Here is a 25,069-nt window from a genome sequence, read left to right as displayed (position 1 = left end):
GAGTTTTACAGCCCATGTATTTTGTGTGTTTTGGTGAGAAAACAGTACCACAGCTTACCATTTTTACTACAAGAAAGTTGTACTTCATGGTTCACAGAATTAATATAGGTACTAACTTTGCATCAAACTTAATGCAGGTAAGACAAGGAAAGAGCAACAATTAAAAAGTCAGGCTAGGATAAATGCAGCACATTTCAAAGACACACTAATTAAAAAAAATAGAGAAGGCAGCACCCTAGAAACTTAATGCAAAGACAGAATTCAAGTATAAAAAAATGATGTCGAGAGTAAATCAGTAGAAGGAAAGTAAATATTAAGAAAGGAGAGCAGAAATACAGTATTTTCACATAATGCAATAAAATTGAAATGAAGCAAAATAATGGAAACAGCCAAGAAATATTTCACCTAGTAAAGACATTACCTGCTGTAAGTCTTCACTTTCAGACTTCAATTGGGCTACAAGAGCTCTCATGCAGCCCTTCATAGAACACAATGTAGCCTGATAAAAATCAGAAGAAAATAGAGAAGAAATAGTTCTAAATGACAGATTATGTGGCTTGCTTGTGCTCAATTCTTTGACATTTTCATCTGATCATTTGTGAAGTTCAAAAAAAAGCTTTGGAATACACGTTTCCAACAATAAACATTTGGTCCGCAACTATTAAAAATTTAAGCCTAACACAGTTTCTGTACTGGGAAATCCCAAAGTGGTAGAATCACGCTAAATTTTACTTTTTTTTTTTTTTTTTTCCAACAGGTCTAAGACCAGATCTGGAAAAGTACTAGTTGAGAAGCCTTCTTTAACATATGCTGGGTAGCATACTACACAATTACCTGTAAGCTGGCAATGTGTTTTTCCCTGCTCTCTATAGAGTCTCACAATTACACTTTTCATTTCAAACATACAAAATACTAAAAAAGATGAATATTTAAAACTAAAACGAACTAATTCTTCTAATTCTTTGAAGTAGTGCCTGTGATGAGCTAGATATTCAATAAATGTTTAAGAGTGAGCTCCAGCTTGAAGAGGTTTGCAAAATCTTTTTGGACAATAATAGTATTATTAAGTGACTATTTAACAAAATTTGGCTCAATTAACAGTTTTAGTTCAACATCCTCAGAAAAATCAGTCACTGTCTGTTACTGTTGGTCCATAATCATTGTGTTATACATTACTGAAAGATCATATGTATTGCTTATAAAAAAAATAAAATCAATTGGTAAAATCCTTACTTTCAGTGACAAATTAAAAATGACTTGATTTAATGTGACAGTTGATACTGTAATGGTACAATATAACATTCATGTCTGTGGTACTCTCAGTAAGGAACAGGATGAAATGGCATTTTCTTTTTCTCTCCTGAGCTCAAATTCAATATCCTATCCTCAAGATTTCATCACCTGCCTGAGTATTACAATTCAAACTTCAGCTTTCAACTGAAATTACAATATGTTTGAAATTCTATTCTTACCTTGTTTGCCACATCCCCAAAAGTCAAGTTTGTCAGAGCCATTCCAGCATACCTCCTTAATGTAACACTATAGTGGTCATTTGTAAGTCCATACATTTCACAATCCACTTGCAACAGTTCAGCAATGGCCTGCAAACCTCCTTTAAAAACAAATTAATAATAATAATAATAAATTATAGTAACAAATTTCAATCCTTATACCAAGAATACAGCTTGTATATATACCAATGAACAAATTGCATTTATAGGCATGGAACAAAGCTCAAACACCTAAAAAACCTGAAAGGCTCTGAAGTAAAATAAGCCATTATATAATGACTGTGGATCTCAAATTCTATGCTTAGCACTGGCTGAAAGGTTGCACTACATCATACTGAGATTTTGGAAGAAATGGAGTGAAGTGGGAAGAGAAACATTTATGCAGAAGTAAGGAAAACTCTCACATTTTATCTCCACCCAGACAAAATCATGACCGATGAAATCACACCAGTTACATAAAAGGCTATTTAGTAAATCTGACAGGTATTGATTTATTAATTATTATTACTGAATATTATTTTCTCAGGAAAATATACTTAGAATATTTTTACACAGAATCAGCAAAGAAAACCTGCCTGCACAGAACTGACTGAGTATGGACAAAAAAGTTCAGGCTGCTAAACAGGAGCCTACTCATGACACAAAAAAAAACCTCTGGAAAGCAGCCTTCACTCCAAGCTTCTGAAAATCACAAGTACTTCTATGATTATATACTCTTCCAAAATTCAGTGTTCATGCCAAATAAAAGAGTAACTTGTATAATAACCTGTCCAAAGGCAAAGGATACAGTTAATTTAAACTGCTTTAATCACTTAGAGATCAACATCTGACACAAATGAACTGAAAATCTGTTTAATCCAGTGGTAAAACAATGCCACATATCCATCACATATCCATATACAAATATGGAATGTCAGTATTTCCAGCAAGTGTTTCAAAGGAAGTCAGAGCAATACATTTGGTCTTACCGAGCTCATTCATTGCATGCCTATGTTCTTCGTCAAATGAAAGTTTCATCAAAACGCACACAGCAGGACAGATCTGATGATCAACTGGAGCAGGCACTGATCCAGAAATAGGTAACAATTAGTATTTCCTAGGTATATAGCTTTGTATAAAAATTTTCAAAGAGAAACTAAATTTAAGATAAATCAATTACAATTTTTGTTCAGGGTTTTTATCTTCCTATTAATCCAAGAATAGACAATTACTTCAGAATATTACTACTGTATCTGTATACACAGATGCCTGAATAAATCTACAAAAAAACAAGATGACATATAAGTACTAGAAATATACTTGATGCTGAAAAAGAAACTAAGGAGAATCATTAATCTATATATTAAATTAGAAATATAACTTCTGGTACCAATTATCTTACTACTCTTGAAAAATAAAAATCTCTGTGAAAGAAAGCATTAAGGTTAAATATTATAGTGGCATTAAATAACACACCTAAAGTGAAGCTGTTTCATTGGGTGTTAAGTCATTAGGAATGATTATCTAAGCCCCTTTGTTTCATAGTTTTAAAATTCGTAATTTTGTTAGCTAGATACTGGCTAATGCATAAATTGTATTGATGCATGTTGTTCAGAGCCCAACTTCTGCGAAATGGTTGTGGCAGAAAACTCCAAAACCTATGATGCAGCTCACTGATTTCAGTAGTACTTCCTACAACCTGTATTTACAAAATGCCATCAATTCAGAAAAGCAGTTGAATTATGCAGATTAAATCTTTTTTGTAACTGCTCCTTAAGAAAATTCCTATTTCATTTACATTGCTACATCTCTGGTATTTTAATATTGAAATATGTCTCATGTACCACATTATAAATAGTAGCCGTTATATTGGCTAGATTGAGATTACTTAATTTGCGCTCTGTACCTCTCTCCTAAATGAAGTGTGAATCTCGCAAATACATCTGAATGAAGAACAATTTGGGATTACTTATTTATTTAGATATCCTTCATTATTCATCAAAATGTAAAACAGGAATGAATAGAAATTTACTTTTAATTTACAGACCATATGCATAAAACACTAGAGTTTTCATCTAGAAAGCATACAGAAGCCTTATGATTTGAAGGAACAGGTTTATAAATAGGGCATCATATTTGTAATAGATACTACTTCCTAACACTACCTTGAACTTAAAAAGTGTATTTGTACATACACCCACATGCATTTATTTGCAGATACCCATATATATACATATATATATATACACATATATATATATATATATAAAACAAATCTTACATATATTCAACATGATTTCAGATTATATTGTATTTTTTGTTAATTCACTGTTTTTCAAAATTTATACAGCTTGAAGAACCTACTTGGGTTTTTGTCTTGGTCCATGCCTTGTTCATGTGCTTCCTGCCATTCCCAACATGTTTCACAGTAAGCACGAATCTGCTCCAAAAGATGGAGCACGCGGATTTCCCGTCTGCCTCGCTTATCATCAGGCTGGGAGTGAATGATGTTATGTAGTGCTGCGCTGGCTCTGGCACGGGCCTCTTTGCTACCACGAGAGTTCCCTAACAAGACAGAGTCTTTATCGTTGCCATGTAAAAGCTGGATGAGGAGAGGAAGACATCCAGACTGGCGCATGGCTATGCAGCTGTCTTGGGAGCTAGACATTGCTAGCAATGTTCTTGACATGTCATCTTTATCATGAGTACCAAGCATTGACAACAATGAGTACACCATTTCCACCTGCAGGTCAAATGATTTTAAAAAATACAGTTACATTTTAAAACTGCATATAAAAATAAATTATAATGAAATCTGAATGGTACATATGAACAAAAAAACCCCAAAGAAACAATTGATTTAATGCTGCAAGAATTTTAACTATTATCACTACTTCACCATTTATAACCTTAATAAATCTCATTTAGTGATTAAATAGCTAGAATAAGTGTGTGGTAACTGTAAGCAGTTCTATTAATCTATAGGTCAAATGGTGAAGACTTCTAACTTTCCATTGTACAAAAAGATTAATGAAACATAGTAATGAAAATATTTTAGTTTGAGACAGTTAAAATATAGTTAAAATAAATTATATCTCAAAAAATCATGTATGAACCACATTTTCATGTACGAATGTTCTTCAGTGAGAAATTATTTTCCAAATGGCATTAAATACAATTATTTGAGGCAGGATAAGAGTGATTACATGAACTTTAAATTTCCATTGTACTAAAACAATGCTGCATCTACATAAAATTTTCATGTAATATTTTCAAATTAACTAACCATTTTTTGTCACAATGAGTGACTTGCATACGGACCAGATTACTTACAGCAAATGCAAAGCTGAAGAGTTAGAGGAACTCTTTATGGGGACAAAACCAGAAAAGAAAACAAATGCTCTTTTATAACATATCATGTAACTACCGAGCATTTATAAAACTAAATAAAGTCATATAAACCTAGCATTACACATTTAACTTGGTGCAACAAAAAATCACAGCAAAAAATAGCAATTCTTGAGGGATCCCAATACACTATTTGGCTTGTCTACCCAACCTGTTTTCTTCACTAGTAGCCTTATAATGAGAAATGTATTTGGTCCTTGCAGTCAACTATTAGTAGAATAATATCATGTAGAAGGTGATTTAGATACTATCCGAAACTCCTGAACTCTATCCAAACTCCTAAAGCCAAGATAAACAGCAACATTCAAAATGACAGCACAACATAAAGAAACTACCAAAAGGAACTGTGAAATAGCAGAGGGAGTTTATTTAAAATATGCTAAGAAATAGCACTTGGGACTGCTAAACCAAGTTTTCTACTACTAATTAGATTTTTGCACTAGTTACTAGATCAGTAAATGCTTTTATTTGGTTTCTTCACAAACAGTTCTAATGTGTCTGAAGGTAAGTACAATTACCTAGTTAGATAAAAATTGAATGGCAGTGAGTAGACTAAGCAGAGAGTCTGGTAACATGTATTTCCCTAAATGCCATAGGACTGCTGGAGCAAGGAAATCTTAAAATTTACAAAACTATGATTCCATGCAAAATCCACTGAAATAGTCCTGTAGCCAGTTTTATGACAGTCTAGCATCCCGGTTTGGAGATTCTTGGTCTGGGAAAATTCATATGTAGTATTAAAACAAACTGCTTGGATTCGTAAAAGAGAGTGAATTTAATCTGCTTTATGTGTGCCTTTTGACAGATGTTTCAAGTTGCAGTTTTTATTCCACAGTTACTGTGATTTGGAAGGCAAAGTTTCTGTCACACAATAAAGCTGAAGCCACCAAAATCTGGCCTAGAAGTTGTGGCAAACACAGTATAGGAAAAACTAAAGTGTACTTCCCTCTGTCTGTATACCACACTGCAGAGACATCTCTTTCTGTATTTGTAAATGCATAACTGTATGTAGAACCCCTACAAATTTCCTCTCTTCTCATGCATTACTACTAAACTTTTCTTACCCACAGCAGAGTAAGTTCAGCCTATTTCTTTGCCTGTATCCTTCCACAATCAGCATCTTTCCCTGCATTCAGGGCTATCCTCATCTGTAACTTCTAGAAATTCTATGATTTGCAATGAAAGATTTTTAAACAAACTACCTGATATCACATTCATTTGCTACATGCATACAATGCACGACAGAAAATCTGTTATAACAACCTATTTAAAGCCCAAAGTAGTTAGTACTATGCCAATCTAATAATAGCCCCTGCTTCCCAGAAGACTGGGCTTAGCACCCCCATCTATACTACTGCTGATTCCAGAGGCAATATGAACTCCAGTGGTTCACGAACTTAATTGTGTGTTACAGATTTACACATTTTTCCCTCTCTTTTTATGCTGTACACACACTTTTGAGTGCACTCTATCGCAAACAGGCATTACTGTGAAGAGCTTACATGACTTTTTTAAAGTTCTGGTCTAGTTAATGTCTTAGCAATCACATCTATTTTGTGAATTTGGTCTCTGTAAAAGTGTTTCAAGAACTGTTTTTAAAAGGGTTAGTTTTCATCTTGGAGTATAAATCAACATCACAGTTTTAGAATACTGCAGAAATTTCTAGCAATTGTTTTTTCCTTACTGTAGTAACTATTAACTGGTCATCAATAAGTTCAGAACAGGAGGGTTTCTGTGGATGTATTTTAAAAGGGGAAAAATACTGTTAAGTTTTATCTCCATAAAATTACTATAGGTGGATAGATTATTCAACTAATATTAGTACTACTGGCAGAAACAATGAGATTATTGTATTAGTAAAATGTAGCATTAGCGACCTGTGGTTTGTAATCTTCGGTTACCTTGGTACCCAGATGACTTGTCAGTCTGCGAGGAACAGAATAGTTATTACTAGAGCTCATAACACTGGCTGTCTCATGGTCCATTCGAGCAGCAGAACCCTACAAATTTAAACAACAATTCAGTATAACATGAAGTCTAACTGAAAAAACAACTACTGTCTAATTCAATTTCAGCACTGGATCATGAAATCATATTTATAGTGGTGAACTGTCAATGTATTTTGGGTAAATTAGGTCCTCCCTGCCCTTACACTACTTAGATGTCTCTGTTAGGTGGGGTTTATTAACCACTTCTCCCAAAATTCAGTCTCAATGGAGTTCCGTTTTCAATGGAATTGTTTTATATTTCCTATTTTCATCGAGAAAAGGGAGAACTGGACTGTGCAGCAAGCTGAATTATGATTTTTATGGAGAGAAAAAAGCAGCTTTTACTTTTATGTCAGATTACATACTGCCTAATGATATGCATACATCTTCAGAACGCGATCAGATAAGCAAGAACTGACAAGTTAAGAGATTCATCTGGACAAGGAATAACCATACTTGAATTTGTCCACATCAAAAGCAAATTACAAATGGATGAATCGGTTTTATTTTTAATGAAACATTGTAAAACAATGCTGACACTATTTGCTGCAAGTTTCTTAGAAATTATTGTGAATGTCCCTACCTACTGTAGCAGGAACTACTATTAGGATATTTGCTGTCTTTCAATCTATTTGGTGTATTTTTCCTTTTCCACCTTTGCTGTCCACTTTTTTTTTTGTCTTTGCTGATCATTTTCTCTGCTTACTGTCTGTGAAGTTTCCTTTACTATTTCCCTCTGTCCCCATTCAGTTTAGGAACTTAAAAATACATTTGAATAGCGAACACTTTAAGAGAACGTTGTTCTATTTATTTCATTTCTGTATTGGTGAACTTCATCTTGCAAATGAGATGAGTGCCTTACAAAATTTACATCTCCCCAGTGCTCTGTTGACCTGAACCCAGATCTCTGTTGTCTTTGGTGTTTTTTTTTTCTTTTTTTTTTCCACCTCCCCCCCCCATATCAGGTCTAACAGCAGCTGATAGCAGAAGGAAGACAACTTCCTGAAAGTCCTGAATCCCTTTATATATACCTAGGTAAGTATGTTACCCACCACGATCATAAGATGGTGATATGATACATGTGTATCTGGAATCATGTTTGTTCTCTCAACATCACAAAAAATAAACTCCAGAAGCTGAAAAATTACTTCGTATTCTAACTGTTTTTAACCACTAACTGTGAGGGAAGAATCACAGAAGCCACACAACTCCTACAAAAAATCATAAATATCAGTGGACTGTATCAGTGACATTTAAAATGCTACGGATAAAATATTTTAAAGACAGTTCTTTCAATCTAATGACTTCTAATATCGGAATTTAAAATTAGATTTAATTATAAAATTAAAAGTAGTTAGTAGCATACTGACTATGCAATCAGGGAAAAAATTTCAAAGGGGGTGCCTGCACACCTAGTTGAGAATACCTGAATACCTCAGTGGAAATCAGCAATAGGAACTGTAAATGCTCACTCACTTTTAGTATCCAAAAACTGCTTTACTGAGGTAGTCAACAATCCTTGGCTGATCTTGCCCAAAAGCTAGAATGTGTTCGTGAAATTATTAGCTTAATTAACAAAACAATATTGTCAAGCTATCTGGATGAATGAGTATCAGTATTTTTTTTTTCCAATGAAAACATAAAACACCGAAGAAAACTGTATGAAAGACACTTTGAAATAATTTGTTGTTTTTCAAGGTGCACCATAAAGAAAGAAGATGAATATTCCTCTCAGAGTATTTGCTATTCATACAGTTCAATATCTTAAATTTGAAATTGAAAGTGAGTATAATTAAAGTTGGAAATAGCTTCATGCAGAGTTTGTTTAAACAGAAAAAATCTCATTATATTGGAACATTTAGAACCATTATTATACTCATTTCACTCTCCATTTGAATCCAGAACATTCATACATATTACAGAATAAGTACTAGCACAGGATGCTAAAAAGTTGTAACTAGAATGATTTAAAGTCATATATTAATTTATTCCAATATATATTTCCAATGTAAACAAGCCTCTATGTTCGCCGTTGAATATGAGAAAAATTCAAAATCTTTAAGCTTAACATGAAAACTATATTTTACTTTTTGAATTACTCACTTCAGTAATCTGTGGTGCTATGAATATGGGAGAGGACCCCAATATTTTTACACTGACCAATCCCTTCATATCATTTTGACCTCAGACTACGTTCAGAGGATTACAGGTTCAACATAATGTATATGCAAAAATTCTCCACTGCTAAATTCACTACGATCATCTTACCCAATACAGTAAAAAAGATGAAAGTTTGGAGTACTACCTGTTAAAGTTCACCACAGTACAGACAGTAATATTGCACTTTTCCTATTCTTTCTCCCAAACTGTACTTATTTTTGTTCCCATACCTATTTCATTCAGAGCCATCATGTGGCCTTGCTACTTGCAGGATGCCAGGAGTCCCAAAAGAAATGTAACAACCTTTTTTTTTTAATGGGTCCTAAAGACTGATTTGGAAGAATTAGTTTAAGAAATGTGTAGCCATTCATGTGAGAAAGTGAAAAATTACAAACAAATATTACATGGACCATTCTTGTGTAGGACTTTCTCATTTTAAACCATCTCCTATTTGTCTACTTCATCTTGTTTTCTCTTGTTATAGCTCACTGCTATTCACTCAGTGTTTGTTTTACTATGCTTGTTACTTTCCCTGTCAGTCAGGTTATTTTCCCTATTTTGTGTCAGATTTTCTTAATGCAGCAGACAACCTAACTGAATTCCTTTACAAATCTTGCAAAACAAAGGAATGCAAAAACTTCTCTTCAGTGCCAGCACAGTGACCATAATGGGAGAACAGAGCTGAATGATGAAAGGGACAAAACTGAATCCTGAAAAATCTCAGCTTCAACTGGCAGCATTTCAATTAACATTCATTTATGTTAGTAGATGGGGCTACAAAAACAATGAGACCCAGGTTATTTTGTTAAAACTTCTTGCACTCCACTTAGTAGTGACTGCTAAAAGAAACAAAGTATATTCAGCTGGTTTGTCACAAATAAATGTTATGCCCAATCCATTAAGCCTTTTCTCTTTGGACTTGCACTGCAAGTAAATAATCCCCAGATGTCTCCAGAACACAGATTCAGAGCCCTGGATCTATCAGTCTCCAGGAGGAAATAATATGCATGTTTTAAAGATTTTTTATGAGGCAAAATTCAAATCACTAAAATCCCAAACATAGGACCTCAAATGAAGAATGAATGAATCCTCCACTTGAGTAAGTCTGCCAGGACATGACAATCCCTTCTTTCTTCCTTCCATGTAAAATATCTGTTCTCCAAAATAACTCCTGATTCATACAATGAAGACAGATGATACAGCCACAATGCATCAATTATTCAAACACATTATGCTTTCAGCCTCAAAGCAGTGCTGAACTATTTTTTTCCCCACACAATAAAGCTGTCATAAGAATTAGAGTCAGAGCCTCATGCAATTGCTCAGATATGGCTGATAGAACTTAATTCTAAATGGTAATCAAATATATTTCAAAAGCAAAATCATGAGCTCTGCTTAATGTTTAATCAAATGAAATATTCTAACCAACCACAATTTATATTCTTTCTGGTAAATCTTCTTGTCCATAATACTTTCAGAAGGATTAAAATAATTCTATTTCCCCAAAGTAGCAGAAATATTTTGCATATGAATTCAACTATTAGATTTGTAGTGTGAAGTTTAGGAATACACATTACTAATGGGAATGTCTCAGCTACAGTTGGAGATCATGAACTGAATGAACATTAATGCACGGTAAATAAATCAAAATATTCTTAGCTATTGAAGGGTTGATAAGTATTTTTTTAAAAAGACAGAAAGAATTTAACGTAACACCTAAAATGTAAACCCACTAATGTATTTCACTAATATAATGAAGAACAACTGACTGTTTAGAAGCATTTACAAAAACATTTAGCACACTTCCAGATTATCTCATTGATAATGCTGTTTCAAATCTTTACCTGAAATAGTATTAAAGAAACATCAATGATAAACCTGCCATTTGAATCTTCTCTTAAAAATCACTGACATTTCAGTGATAATTTATAAAGTAAAATTTTGAACCATTTCTCATAACTAAATCATACTGCTAACATTACAATTCACCTACGATAAAATATTTTCTCTAGTCATTTTTCTTATATCCATCTTAGTATCAAGGTCATTAATTATTTAAACAAAAGAAAACCACTCCCTGCATTATAGAATGCTTATACTTCATCTTATAAAAACATTTCCTTCTAATGAATACAAGTAATTACTAATTTCTAGATGGAATGAAGAAAACCAAATCTTTTTAAAATGAGCAGGCATACAAACATTGTAAGGTATATATCAATAAATAAGCACTGTACATTTCCAGCACTATTACATCCACATTATTTATGTATAACATCACCAACTGAAAAAATATATAATATCAACAAACAAAAATAATCAATTTACCTGACCAGTACTGCTAGTTGGCATACTGATTTCTGCTGCTCCTTGACCTTCACTCTGCCTCTCAGTATCATGGGAACCTGCATCATGCTTGCTTTGAGGTGCTCTCTGTTAATATAAGAGTTTATGAAATTATATTCAGAAATGAAGTATGCAACCATTCAAAGCTCTCTAGACTGTAAATATATCAATGCTGCATCTTCACAAAGCCGTTGAACAGTACTTTATATTTCGCAACACTTAGAAATAATTGAGAAATAATTAACAGCTGAGTGTCTTAGGAAAACTGCAGGATGAAAGTGAAGCATGTCCTCTGAGGATTATAGCCCTGCAAGACAAAGGATTTGCTGTGAGACACTGGAACACCATTTTCCACCAGCTGTGCTCACGTCGCTATCAGAAATGTAACAGAATTGGAGCAAACAACTGTCTTCCCTGCACTGCCACGTGATCCGTGCATTTGCTGGAGACTAGGGCTAGCACGGTTAAATTAAGCTTCACAATCACAGACAAACAAATTCTGGGTGAAAAGAAGGCCACCTGTATATTAAGGATTGTTCTGAATTTTAAAGTCAAACAGAGTAGGAATAACTGGTTCGATGCAAATAAAGTTGCTATATCCTTGATGCTGTATCAACCTGATCACATACAACCAAAATAAATTAAACCTATAGAGCAACCTGACACAGATGAATGTTTCAGTTTCTTAAGGAGACCCACTTTTCTGCACGAGTACGTGGAAATTAAACCAGTGTCCCCACCGCTCAGAGAGATCAACACCAAAATCAGGCCTTTAAATACAGTTCCTTAAAAAAGCAAATAGAATAACTGAGTAGTTATGAAGTACGTGAATATCCAGCATCATCCACTACTATGCTTAAAATGTCCCAGCTTTTCAGAACAATACATAAGCCTGTCCTTTGAATTGGTTTGAAGTCTAGAGTTGAAAAAGTATCGTCCTACCTCAAAAGCACGATTATTCTTACAGAGTCACAGAATGACAGAATACCCCAAGTTGGAAGGGACACGCAAGGATCACTGAATCCAGCTCCTGGCAAATTAATTTTGATGCCAAGCCTCATTTTTTAGAGGCTACTACCATACGCTTATTTGAATTTCATTTTTTAAATTATTTGTTTATGCTTGCTATATTCAAATCATTTTTCACAGGGACCTACGATGTTTTTGAGCAGTACAGCTTATCATAGCACAGTCTACCCCATCTAGCTTTATGGAAATTTCTCTTTTACTTTCAGGAGAAGCATACTTCAATGCGCACATACTGAAACTCTTTCGGTTACCTGAAAAAAGTTAACTTGTTTAGGTGTATGGTGATCAAACTCATACATTATCCCCATTATACACTCTTTTATTTTGTTCATATAAAGACATTAGAGCCTCAAACCCAGAAAATGTTTAGTGTTGAAAAGAGTTTCAAAAAACAGTAACTACATGTTTGACAATAATTTTGGGACAGACATTAAAAAAATAAATCATATATATATATATGCTAATGGAAGAAAATATGTCAACATAACACAAAGTAATAAAAAAAAAATGACATACACAACTGTTACCATTTTTCTTAACATGATATGCTCAGTTATGGAAACTGAGTATCACATTTGCCTTTTAACTCACAAGGCCAAACTCTGAACACTTTTCTGGAAACAGCATTACTGTTCTTTTAAATTTGAATTGTAATTTAAAAACTCACTATCTCTGTCTGTGTATGAGATTATATTGCTATGGATGCTCATACCATGACTGAAGACATTTTGGTCCCCAGTACAAGAGTGGGGACTCAATCAAGATCGGTATGAATACAGTATAATGACTCTCCCTCTCTCACAGTATTCTCAGTCTTGAATAAAGTGTAATGATGAGTTTGACATAAAATCTAGATCCACTGTAACTAAGAACAGAATTTTCCAGCCATCAAATAATTTTCGATCTCATGAAGAAGGTAGTATTTAATGTACCTAAAGATGAAAAGCAGAACCACTCATTAGCAAGGCTAATGAATTACTGGGTTACCCTAGGGGATAATGTTATCCATCGAAAAATAGTCCTGGATTTTGGGCACATTTTTTTTAGGGATGATGATGGTGGTGGTATATTTATTAAATACTGTTAATGTAACTAAAGCACAGTCAGGGAGATACTTCATTCCCTGACACCAAAAGCAGAACTCTCCTCAGCACTCTGTTCCTCTCTTCCCATTCGTATCAATTTTATTTTTCACGTGCTATTTATGAAAGAGGTGGCTTCCCTTTTCCCCAAAAAGCTCTCAAAATATGCCACTACAAAGAGAAGTCAACATTACATCCAAATTCATTCAGAATTATAAGGCCATTCTTAACATTTATAAAAGCAAGGCTTACCTTATTTTAAACATCAGTGTGCACTCGCGCAACATGCATGAATAAACACACATATTGTCTCATCAGTCATCCATAGGGCTTGAAGGTCTGTCATTTCTGATTTCTGGCATCACACTACAGAAGTAACTCTAAGCTTTTAAATTACCACGTATGCTTGTTTGCTTTAGTAGCAGAATAGCGAAGGACTGCACGTGCCTGTAAGAGCAAGATAGAGGTGCTCCCTCCATCTTGTCACTATGCTCTGAACGCTTCTGAAGTCAACACCAATTATCACTTGACAAGTAATTTTGCTGTTATTTACTAGTAGAAAAGTACATTTACATTTTTGCTAAGACGACAAACTGCAAATAATTGTACTTAATATCTTGTAAACATGAATTGCTGAAAGTCTTTTATGTATTTATTAGGACTAAACAATTTTCCATTCAGAGATTATTTTTTTCACAATATTCAACTACCCTGTTATTGTCTGTACATTGAAAACTACAGACTCTTATTTTCTAGAGAGTATAAAATATGCCATAACTTCACAGTAAGCACAACGATTACACACATACGGGTGTAAATAAGAACTTAAGACCGAGAACAACACAAGAAACAAGAACAGGCCAGAAGACTGAAACAGTTTTGCTTCCACTGAGTCATAAGGCAAAAAAAAAAGCAGTCAGATGAATCTTTCAGAGGATGCCTGCCTATCACAGTTTAAACAGTTAAAAGTTTGCAAAGCATTAATCTCCGTATGTAATAAATCCTTTATTTTATCTACAGCAACACCGCAAAATGGAACATTCACATTTCAAATGACAGATAGGCCTGTGCCACTGTAACAAATTGAAAACCCCGTATTAAGTACTTGACAAGAAATTGCCTTTTTCTTTTAAATGCAATTTCAGATTTGTACCTGACAGCAAAACATCCTGTCTTTGAAGGGGTCTAACTCTATATAGATTTCAAACTTTGCTATGAAGGTTTTAAAAAACATTTTATTGATACATGAGAATTGTTATGAAACTGGGAGGTACTCGCAAGTAAACTACTTCAACTATTTCTAACAGCATTTACACGAGCTAGCAATTTGCAAAGCCTTACAAATGAGTGCTGAAGTTTTCTTTGCTGATTTATTTCATAAAACTACTCTTTATAGTATATTATTATATTTGGTCTTTTTCTACAGCATATATTGCTCTTAGATTCCATAATGATTGGCATAACCACACAGGCCAACCATATCAGCAGATAAAGCTGTGGCATTTATTATTGACAGTAGATCTTTATAAACATAAGGAGCACATTCAAGTTGGGTATCATATCAGGCACAACAGAAATATACTAAATGCCTCGTGTTTACACTTTTCAGTTACAAGGACTTTGCAATTTCACTGCTAATACCCTCCTTTTCTTGCCACCAGGCGATTTCAGCTAGATCCAGATACTATTCAATAGGATATCCATCCATCAAATGACTTAACCTACACCAAAGTATTAATAACTGTGTAGAAACTACCTCCTTTACCACCAGCACATAGGTAACTCCTAAAGCACGCAATAACAGTACAACCAGCCAACCAGATGCGTTATGGGTAAGACACCATAATAAAATTTTGAAAAAGCAGAAGAATTAGCATGTATTCATCAGCCAAGTAATTTGAAAAACGGAGGAGTGGAGGGAAAACTAAGACAAAAATCTTCTCTAATTAGGTAGTTCCATCTCATTGCTGTTTGACCATTTGAGTGTTTGACCTCCCGTGAGGCTAAAATACTGTGCTTTTTTTTTTTTTTTTTTTTTTTTTTTTTTTTTTTTAAACGGAGTAAGAGAGAAGTGTTCTGGGGACATGCTCCATCTGATCAAAAGAGGCAACAGTATCACAGGCTGGCCAACTGCTAGGGAGAGCTTTACACCAGAAACAAGGGAGGGAGTGATCCCTCAAAGAACAAGTAAGGAAGTTGCAGATAGGGTAGGCAAGCCAAAGGGCCCTGAGGGATGGGAAGACAAGGGCAGTCCACAGGACAAAGGATGTGGAATCCCTTTGTGGACAGTCATACAGAACAGCCATGGGGGAAAGCTCTCAAGCCTGTACAGGGGGAGTTGGCACGCTCGGGTGCCTCTCTGAAATGCCTCTACACTCACGCATGCTGCACAGGAAACAAAGAGCAAAGGTCTGTGTGTTGTTGTAGGGCTACGGCCCCCTCGGATTCATGGAGATGTGGTGGGATAGCTGACATGACTGGATGGCTGTGACTTGAGGGTTAAGTCCTTGTAGGAAGCACAGGCTGGGAAGGTGAGGAGAACAGCTGCAATGCTTGGATTTGTGCCTCGATGGGTAGCGGTCAGTCAAGAGCTTATGGGTGAAGATCAGCTGGAGATCAACATGGGTGCTGCTGTAGTGTGTATCTGCTATAGACCTTCTTATCCAGGAAGAAGAAACAGACAAGACCTTTTCCAAACAACTGGAGGAAGCATTGTGTATACAGAGCCTGGCCTTCACAGGGGACTTTAACCACGCTGACATCTGCTGGAAGGGCTGCACATCAGGGCGTAACAATGTGATGACAGCTTCCTGACACAGGCAATCAAAGAGCAAACAAGGAAAGCTGCCCTGCTGGCCCTAATATTCACAAACAAGGAAGAATTTCTGAAGACATGAAAGTCAAAGGCAGCCTTGGCTGCAGGTCACCATGAGAGAGTGCAGTTCAGAATCTCAAGAGGAGAGAGATGGGCAAAAAAACAGAACAGAAACTGTCCTTCGTTGCAGGAAAGCACCATTAAACCTCTTCAGATATCTGCTCAGAATAGTCACACAAGATACAGCTCTGGAGAAGAAAAGGCTCAGGGGTACATCAATCAATGTGCACAAACACCTGGATTGGCTAATGCATAAAAAGACCAGGTAGTTTAAATTATACACACTTCTGTCAGCTTCACTTATAATACCAGATTTTCCCCCAGATCTTGAAATAATGAAAACATTTTTACAAATGGAAAAACATACGTCCCTTAAGAATTTAAATACTGTTCTGGACTCTCACTGTAGATATTTTGAGTGAAGATAAAACCTAAAATATTCACATCTAAGATAAAATTTATAGTTAATTTACCAGTAAAAGCAACTGAGTTGAACTTTTAAGCGAATTTCCACTGCGAAAGCTGTTTTTGCTAATGGTAATTACTACTATAGACTTTGTCATTTACAGGAAACATTATTTTGTACTTCTTAATATAGAATCCAATACTCATGCTAAAAATATGCCTTTTAAGAAGTCTGACTGAGGCTGTGTTCACCAATTTTTTTCTTCTGTCTCTCACGGGACGAGCAAACCATGAAGCTGCTTATTAGAAATTCTATTTGGTAAGGCGTGTACAAGTGATTGTTATAACTATTTGCTAAAACCAAGACACAGGCTTCATAATACATTGCACTTTCACCTTCTAACTGAACTTGCTGGTTGAACTTTTAACTGACTTATCATTAGTGACTTAAGTTCAGTAATAACATAAAGAGTAATCCAAGTATTTTCACCATCAGTTAATTGGTAAGAGAACAAGAAAAAGCCTGCGTATATTGACTAGTTCATTAACTGTGACATCACTAGTTGGTGCGAATAATCCTGCCTATGAGCTTACTGAAATGATTTGATTTTTTTTAATTAGATATATACCACAACCAAAAAAAAAAGGCAAGTAAATGCTCACTAACCTCTGCTTCAGCTGCTTGTGATTGCAGGAGCTGTCGAATACGCAGAATGTCCTTCTCTATTTGTTGAATTCTCGCCACCCTCACCTGAAATGAGTACATTTTCATACTTGTTTTTGTTCAAGAACTCCTTTTATTTATTGCATATAATGACAATATGAAGAGTTCATTTCAAATACAGGTGACTACAACAGCTTCTACTAACAGAACTACTTAATTTATATTTTAATTCAAGTGTACTTCACAATAAAACACAGGCATGACTGCAAACATCGAAAACAGCGGGTAGCTGGGTTTCTAATAAATCTGACAATAGCATGGATATAATAGCAGGTTGTCACACAGTGCAGACAGGCATAGAAAAAAGTCTCAGTATACTCTAACAATTTTCCCATTTCTGAAATTAACATTCTGTCCACATTTATAGCAAATTATTTCTTACATGTCCAGTGTTAGAACTCTACTTGCCACATAGAAATGTGGGAGATGTTTATATTGACCGAGTGTCTTAAAAGTATAAAATCCTCAATGACTTCCATCATATTCAGTTTTTATGATGATCTGTGACTTCTGCCTATGCACTGCTTCTGAGTATTTTCTGCTTCTACAAATCTCAAAGAATATACGAGACAAGAATAAAGAAAGCTACATACTACTACTTTGGTTTGTCTGGGATTTTATACACATCTCTGAATCAATGTGAGTCTTATGAAGATATCATTATTCATTTCCCACTGCAGTCAGTGTGTGCTTTGTAAATTGAATACTGAGAAAAACTTTAAAGGCTAAATATACTTCATATAAGTTGTACTGTGAAGCACAGGACACATTGTGATTCTGTGAAACAGTAAATTAATGAAGTAGAAGATCCCTATGTGAGTTTGATAATAAGTAAGACTTAATTTGACTTTAAAAGTGGGCAGGGAATAAAAAGCCCAGTAACATCAGGAAATGAACAGAAAACTGATTTTTTTTTTTTTTTTTTTTGTACTATAGATAAATACAATCCTGATATTTTTACCTGAGTAACATCTTCAATGTCATATTAAAAAAGAAAAGACTTTCTGCATTTAGTGGACAAGGATCAACACTATAACCAACCTTATTTAACATCTTTATAGCCTAGAAAATGGAAATAAGGTGAACTTTAAAAAAAAGGTGTTTTTATCAAAAGATACACATGGAATAGAAATATGATGTAATCCAGAAATCTTAGAAATACAGAATATAATGGTGAATTGGAATGAATTCATGGAAGATGCATCATAAGCTGTAGGAAGAGTATCATGTGTATCAACACTTAGTAGAGATGCAAAGCTATAAACAGCAAACTAAAAACTTGATTTGAATTTTGCAAAGCAAAGTGTCAGAAATATGACCAATAAATTTGAAAGCAGCACACACACAAGCTTTAGTAGAACATGAAACAAATAATTCGCTCCCCTTAGTTCCCTCACAGGAAATTCTTAGTACTATAAAGATAATGAAAATGAATTACTATAAATAGCTGTACATTAGTGAAGTGATACATGACTGACAGAACACATCCATTCTCTAAGAATGCCTTGAATTTCCCCCAAAGTGAATTTATTTCTGTGTAAAAAGCGGTTTATTTCACAAAGCGCATCAAGAGAATCTGAATATGTGTACATACCCATCGAAACATGGGGAAATATTTTTCTGCATATGAAAAAAACCTTAAAGATCACATCATTTGTCTAACAACACCAGGATAGGAATTGAATCTGTATCTCCCAAATTTTAGTCAAGAAATTTAAACAGACTTTTCTTCTTTCTGTTGATTGATATCTGCATTACGGGGGACATGAGGAGCTTCGTCTTTAAGATTTTTTTTTTTTTTTCCCAAATGAAAGCATAACATACTTAATAGGCAGAATTATAAATAGGTTGGTCTACATTTAGAGTCAGGACTGCTGTATCTAACAGAGTTGACATTTTTATCTGTACAAGACTCCAGAATGCAAATTCTCTCCTTTCATTAATGGTCTGTTCATTTTTTTTTTTTTTTTTAGCAAATTTTTGAAGATACTGTGATAAATTCTTATCAGAATTATCATTTTTCGCTGAGATTTTAAAGAGCTCTGAACTTAAAAACTCGTGATCTTTCATATTCTGGCATGAAGGAAAAATAAATTCTCTACGATACTGATTTCAGCCTTGGAATTTTTATTTTAAATATCTATAAATATTTAATATTTATTTTAATATTTATATTTCACAGAAATTAAAATGTACTTCTACTAAGTAGAAGTACTAAGCTTACAATATTTGAACATAAAATAAAGCATGGTTTTATGCTTTTTTTTCCCTCTGAAGTCAGAACTATCATGTGAAGTTATAAACTTCAGGTATTAGTACAACTTACTGTAAATAATTAAACAAACTGAAATAAATTCTTAATGCATCTTTTTGAGTAACTACTGGGCATGTTGTTATATACAATCATCAAAAGGAGTAACATGAACAATGACTGCTGTGAGCTAACTTGTTTCAGAAAGAAGTTCAGAGGAAACAATGGCAGATAAAGAGAGGGAGAGGAGCATTATTTTAAGGTACCCAAGAAAGGAGTACATGAATTACTTGGGCGAACAGAAGGCTATCAGCTCTCTCACAGAGTAAATGTTTGGGACTCTTAATACTGAGACGTCTGCAATGCCATCCTTCATAAAAAGCTGAACTATTCCATCCTTCAACATTTATTTTGCATTGTCTTCTGTATCACATACAGTTACGGCAGAAGGAAAATACAGTACAGCAAGAAGGCTGGAAAATCAGGAAATTTGCTCTGTTTGTCAAACACGAAAGGTTCAGTTTGCAGATCTGAACAGCACAGCAAAATAATCTAAAATTTGCTTTTATATGTTTGTACGCCAATGAACTTCTAAACAGTTTTGGCACCTTTCCCAAAGCTCTCAAGAAACAGACGTGGATGCAGCTACTTTCCATTTGATCATCTTTACATAATTACTATAGACACCATAACTTCTCTAAGTATATAGTGCTATACACAGAGTTTGATAGTCATACAGCGTGACAAACCCACAGGCAAACATTGATCCAGAAAACTGTAAAAAGACTTCAATATCCTCTTGGTAGGGTTTTTTCCCTCTTGAAATTAAAAAAGAACAAGTAGGGAAGTAGCTACTTCAGGGACAACTTAATTACTTCCACACTGGTAAAACTACAGTCAAAGTGCTTCTTTTAACAGTTTCATTTATTCTCTGAGTGAATTTGAAATTGGCCAACAGCCTGCTATATCCATTTAGCTAACTTATTCTACATTAGTCTGTTAGTAACAAGAGAACTTGTTCAGAAGTTTCAGTGTTGATGCTGCACTGCTTCCTTTTACAACAGGGCTAAACAGACATATGCAGATGAAGCCTGTTCTGCATTCACTCAGAACTGGCTGACTCAAGTTCCACAGCTGTATTCACGAAGGGCATCATTGTAGCTGATAAACACTGATAACATAGCCACGTGGCTTCCAGATCAGAGGCAGGTATTATCCAAGCAGATTAAAACAGGGAAAAAATGAACTTGGGTCTGTCTGAGCACACCAATAGTGACTGATGTTTTAACAGACTGGCTATTTAACATCTATGGAAATAAATGGTAATAAATATTTCAAATTGTCACTCCACTGCTGTGGGAGAGTAGTTTTTATAATGAGCGAGCAACTGATTATTCTGTTTACAGGTTCCATACGATTACATTCAGATTTATACTTCCAAATGTGTGTAACATGATTTGCATACAGAATTGTGCATGTATTCATCATGAATGCAAAACAACTCTTGGTCAGAGCAAACAACTTTCAGGCATACATGTGAATTACATTTTATTTATACATCATATGCTCGTATAGGGTTTCTGGTTAAGGAAACCTATCAAATCCTAGACGGATTTTATTCTAACCTTAAAAGGCACAAAAATCACAGCACTACAGAAGCAAAACAAAGGAGCTGAAAAACACACTTGTGTGAAGCTAAAATGATAATAAATTAAAAGCAAATCATCATAAAATATTTTCTTCAGAAGGAAAATTAGTCTACTTCTTTCTAACTCACAAGTCTTCTTCCATCCAGGCAGAAGAGCGTGTTGCTTGTTGAGTAGCTATTTTCTATGTTCTGGTTCCTGTTTTTGTACTTAAAAGGCTAACTAAATGCTGTGTGGTATCACTTTGTTCACACACATTTTAAAGATACAGCTACCAATAATTCAATAAAATCACTGGAAAACTTCTTCCATTCTCTCATAAAGAAAGAAAAAGTGTACCTGTGCTCGTTTCTCCATATCCTGACAAGTTCCCAGCTGTTCTTCCATTGCAGCTCTGATTTGTCTTGCCTCATACTCCAGCTGCCTTCTGGTCATATCTGTTTGCAAGGAGAACTGAAATTTGAAGGACAGAAAAAAAATTTTAATACATCAAACATCATTTAAATCATATACCTCACTTGTGTAAATGTAGCATTTCATTAAAAAAAAAAATAGAACAGTTACTTTTGACAGCAAAATTCATGAACAAAAAACATGAAATAATAGATTCCTATAATATGAATATGTTATTAAAAACAAGAGCACACAGTATGTTTCAACTAACAGGCTACCTGCAAGTTCTGCCAAATAACTAAATACAATATAGAAACATTGGGACAGTATCATTCATTACAAGCCTGGAATATTTGGCTACTAACATACTTCAGCATACCAACAAAATGTTACGTGTACCATTTGAATCAGTATTTTCAAAAATATTTAGAGGTATCAAACAGCCGCAAACAAGTGATGGTATTCATGCTTCTGCTATCTACCCTATTTTTAATTATCCCGTGAAAAAGGCAGATGTTCAATTCATAACAACACAGGCACTCCAATTATATGTTTTTCAAGGCACAAGCAAAACCAATTTATGATTTTAAAGTAGATTTAAAACAACAAGTCTGTAAAGTTAATAGATAAAAATTAGAAGAAAAGTCAGTTAAGTGCTAGTCACTCAAGCTTTATATTAAAAGATGACAATTATAAAAAAAGATGGCAGGGACTTCTGGAGATTACCTGGACAGCAGGGTCTTAGATTAATGTACCCAGGCCTAAGTCAAGCGAAGTTTTGGATAATTCCATCAGGGCAAATTTCACCACTTCTCTAGGCAACCAATTCTAATGTTCAATGGTCCTCACAACAAAACAGGTTTTGTTACCTACACACACAATTTTCCCTGAAATAACCCACTCCCTCTTGCTGTGTCATGACACATCTTTGTAGAGTATATCCCTCTTCTCCATAGCTATCTTTAAAGTTTTAGAAGACATAATTTGATCCCTCCCAGGCCTCATCTTCTCTAGGCCTAACAAGGCGATTATTTCAGCTAAAAGTTTAACTATTTTTCACATGTATACAGGTCATATATTCATGCACATGGAAAATGGAAACGGGTCCAGTAAACACGTTTGCTCAAAAACTGAATTAGTGTCATCTTTCAATGCACATCATCACATTCCTATCTTGCTGTTCTCATCAGATGAGTGTAAGTTTATTGAGCTTCTTGTCAGGTCAGTAGTTTCAAATATGTAGCTACGCGAGAGTGGCAAGTAAAATGAAACAAATGGTATAGAAGATTGTAAGTTCTTTCATTTAAAGATCAGTGACAACTACGTTTGTGAATAGCACAGCACCATCTCTTTCAAAAGCAGAGAGGTCATGAGCAAGTATTGCACCTGTACTTCGTTTGTGAAGACTTACCTCTGTTTTGCAACACTAAGGTACTAGCAAAATAGAGCACAAATCAAAGTAATGACTGTATGGATGTGAAAAACAAACTAGAAGGCAAGAAAGAAAAGCAAATTAGCCACAGCACCATGGCATTGATAATCATCAAGAGAAGACAGAAATGACTTTTGCTTCTTTGCTCTAATGGTGTGGAAAAAGGAAAAATCAAAGCTGGTACAGTCTAGTAGCTTTGTTTCACCAATAATACGCAAAAATCTTACCGAGGCAGAACTCATAAACCCTTTCTATTCTGGGAAACTATCTTAAAAGAATGTCAGAAGGAATCCTTCAGCTACTGACATACAGACAGAAAGGTAAAGATAGACACAGCCATAGAGCTAGTTCTACTACTGCAGCTGCACAGAAATGAGAAGGCTGTGCTTTTCAACGTGTAAGACAAAGATGTGGGCTACACTGAGAGGCAAAAATCTGAGAACATGAGGAAAAGTTTTCTAAAGTTTAAAGCTTTATTTATTCTTAGAAAATTCAGGTAGGACTGATGTATCTTTTCCTAGGAGGCTACACTACACTTCTTAGTCAATCATCCAGCTTGCAAACAAGCTAGTCTCCAAGAGCAGCTCTCATAGGTTTCAACCAGGTTCATTAAAAGAGTCAACAGCAGACAGAATTGTCTACAAATACGTAAAATGCTACTAAAAAGAATGGGGTCCTCCCTTCCCCTGTGGATGCAATTAGTAGTACTACATTACCACAAAAGTGTTTTAGTGTAGATATTAGGTAAGATATTCTAATAAGAAAAGCTGAGTTAATTGATTATCTTTGAAACCAGGGAGAAGTAAATCTTAAAACCTACAATATGTTTAGAGTGGGACAGACACAGTTGACAGCGCCTTTGCAAAAGGATTGCAGTACCTCAAGACCTATTTCAGACTTTTCTCCTCTTGCTTCCAGTTTTCTGAACAATTTGGCTATGACTTACTGTTAGAAATGCTCAAGTCCAGCTGCTTCATCCCTATCAATGAAGTGTTTCCATATTCTATTTTCATTTGCAGGACATTGACTAATGCCTAACCAGGCTTGACTGTAAAGATGGGCAACCAGATCTTCCCAAAACTGCATGGACAAAGGAATGTACTGCAAATACATCCAAGCTACTGAGGTCTGACAACAGAAAAACCTGTATTATTCTTGGAGATCAGAGATCTTCATTATCCCAGATAATGGTGACTAGACTGTGAACAGCTGGGAGACATAAAGGTAAAACCTTGGAGCAACTGCATATATATACACTGTAGCACCACTTCACTGTTCTGAAAGAAGAGTTCTTATGTAAACTGTCTCTTAGACTCATATTGCTCTCGGAACTGAAAGAATCCATTAAATAACAGAAATGAAAGGAAAAAGACCTTTGGGGGATATAGGTAAAGAAGGAGCTTACTGACACGTAATTTATTTGTCATAACTTCTTAATGTTCCTTTCCAGCACTGGCATTCATTCTGATAGGTATGAATCTTAACATACAAAATCATACATGAAGAATATATCATTGAGACTAAGTGAGCTTTACACAGTGAATAGAAATATTTTAAATTAAAATAATGGTAGAGGAAGTCACCAAATTTGTATATATATACAGCATCTAAACAGAGATTGTAGTACCAGATACATGAAAAATCATGGAAAAGTTACTTACATTTTCAGTAAGGGGGAGACTATCAATCCTTTTAGTAAGGTTCTGAAGCTGGGCATAATACCAGTCCTTTTCTTTCTCTTCCTTCTCCAGTTCCGCAAGCAAAAGAGATCTGTTGAAAACAGAAGCAGGAAACGTCTCACTATTAAGACCTCATTACCAAATATGAGTGCAGAAATGAG

General features: G+C 34.8%; 1 protein-coding gene across 4 annotated transcripts in view; it reads right to left on the bottom strand.

The window, feature by feature from the left end:
• APC (APC regulator of WNT signaling pathway) overlaps positions 1-25,069 on the bottom strand; it is an 89,480-nt gene that overhangs the window by 10,261 nt on the left and 54,150 nt on the right. For 2 of the 4 annotated variants that reach the window (XM_082784224.1, XM_082784225.1), the window contains exons 5-13: positions 24,891-24,999; positions 21,744-21,857; positions 17,451-17,534; positions 11,375-11,479; positions 6,776-6,898; positions 3,855-4,233; positions 2,480-2,575; positions 1,473-1,612; positions 422-499 (exon numbers count right to left, since the gene is read on the bottom strand). In XM_082784224.1, the coding sequence (XP_082640350.1) occupies positions 422-499; positions 1,473-1,612; positions 2,480-2,575; positions 3,855-4,233; positions 6,776-6,898; positions 11,375-11,479; positions 17,451-17,534; positions 21,744-21,857; positions 24,891-24,999 (1,228 nt within the window). The remainder of the gene's footprint in view (positions 1-421; positions 500-1,472; positions 1,613-2,479; positions 2,576-3,854; positions 4,234-6,775; positions 6,899-11,374; positions 11,480-17,450; positions 17,535-21,743; positions 21,858-24,890; positions 25,000-25,069) is intronic. The other 2 variants (XM_082784226.1, XM_082784227.1) reach the window with 2 other exon arrangements.

This window comes from Aythya marila, assembly GCF_965140915.1.
Source record: "Aythya marila genome assembly, chromosome: Z".
NCBI classification, from domain to species: domain Eukaryota; kingdom Metazoa; phylum Chordata; class Aves; order Anseriformes; family Anatidae; genus Aythya; species Aythya marila.
This window is presented reverse-complemented; position numbering and strand designations above follow the sequence as displayed.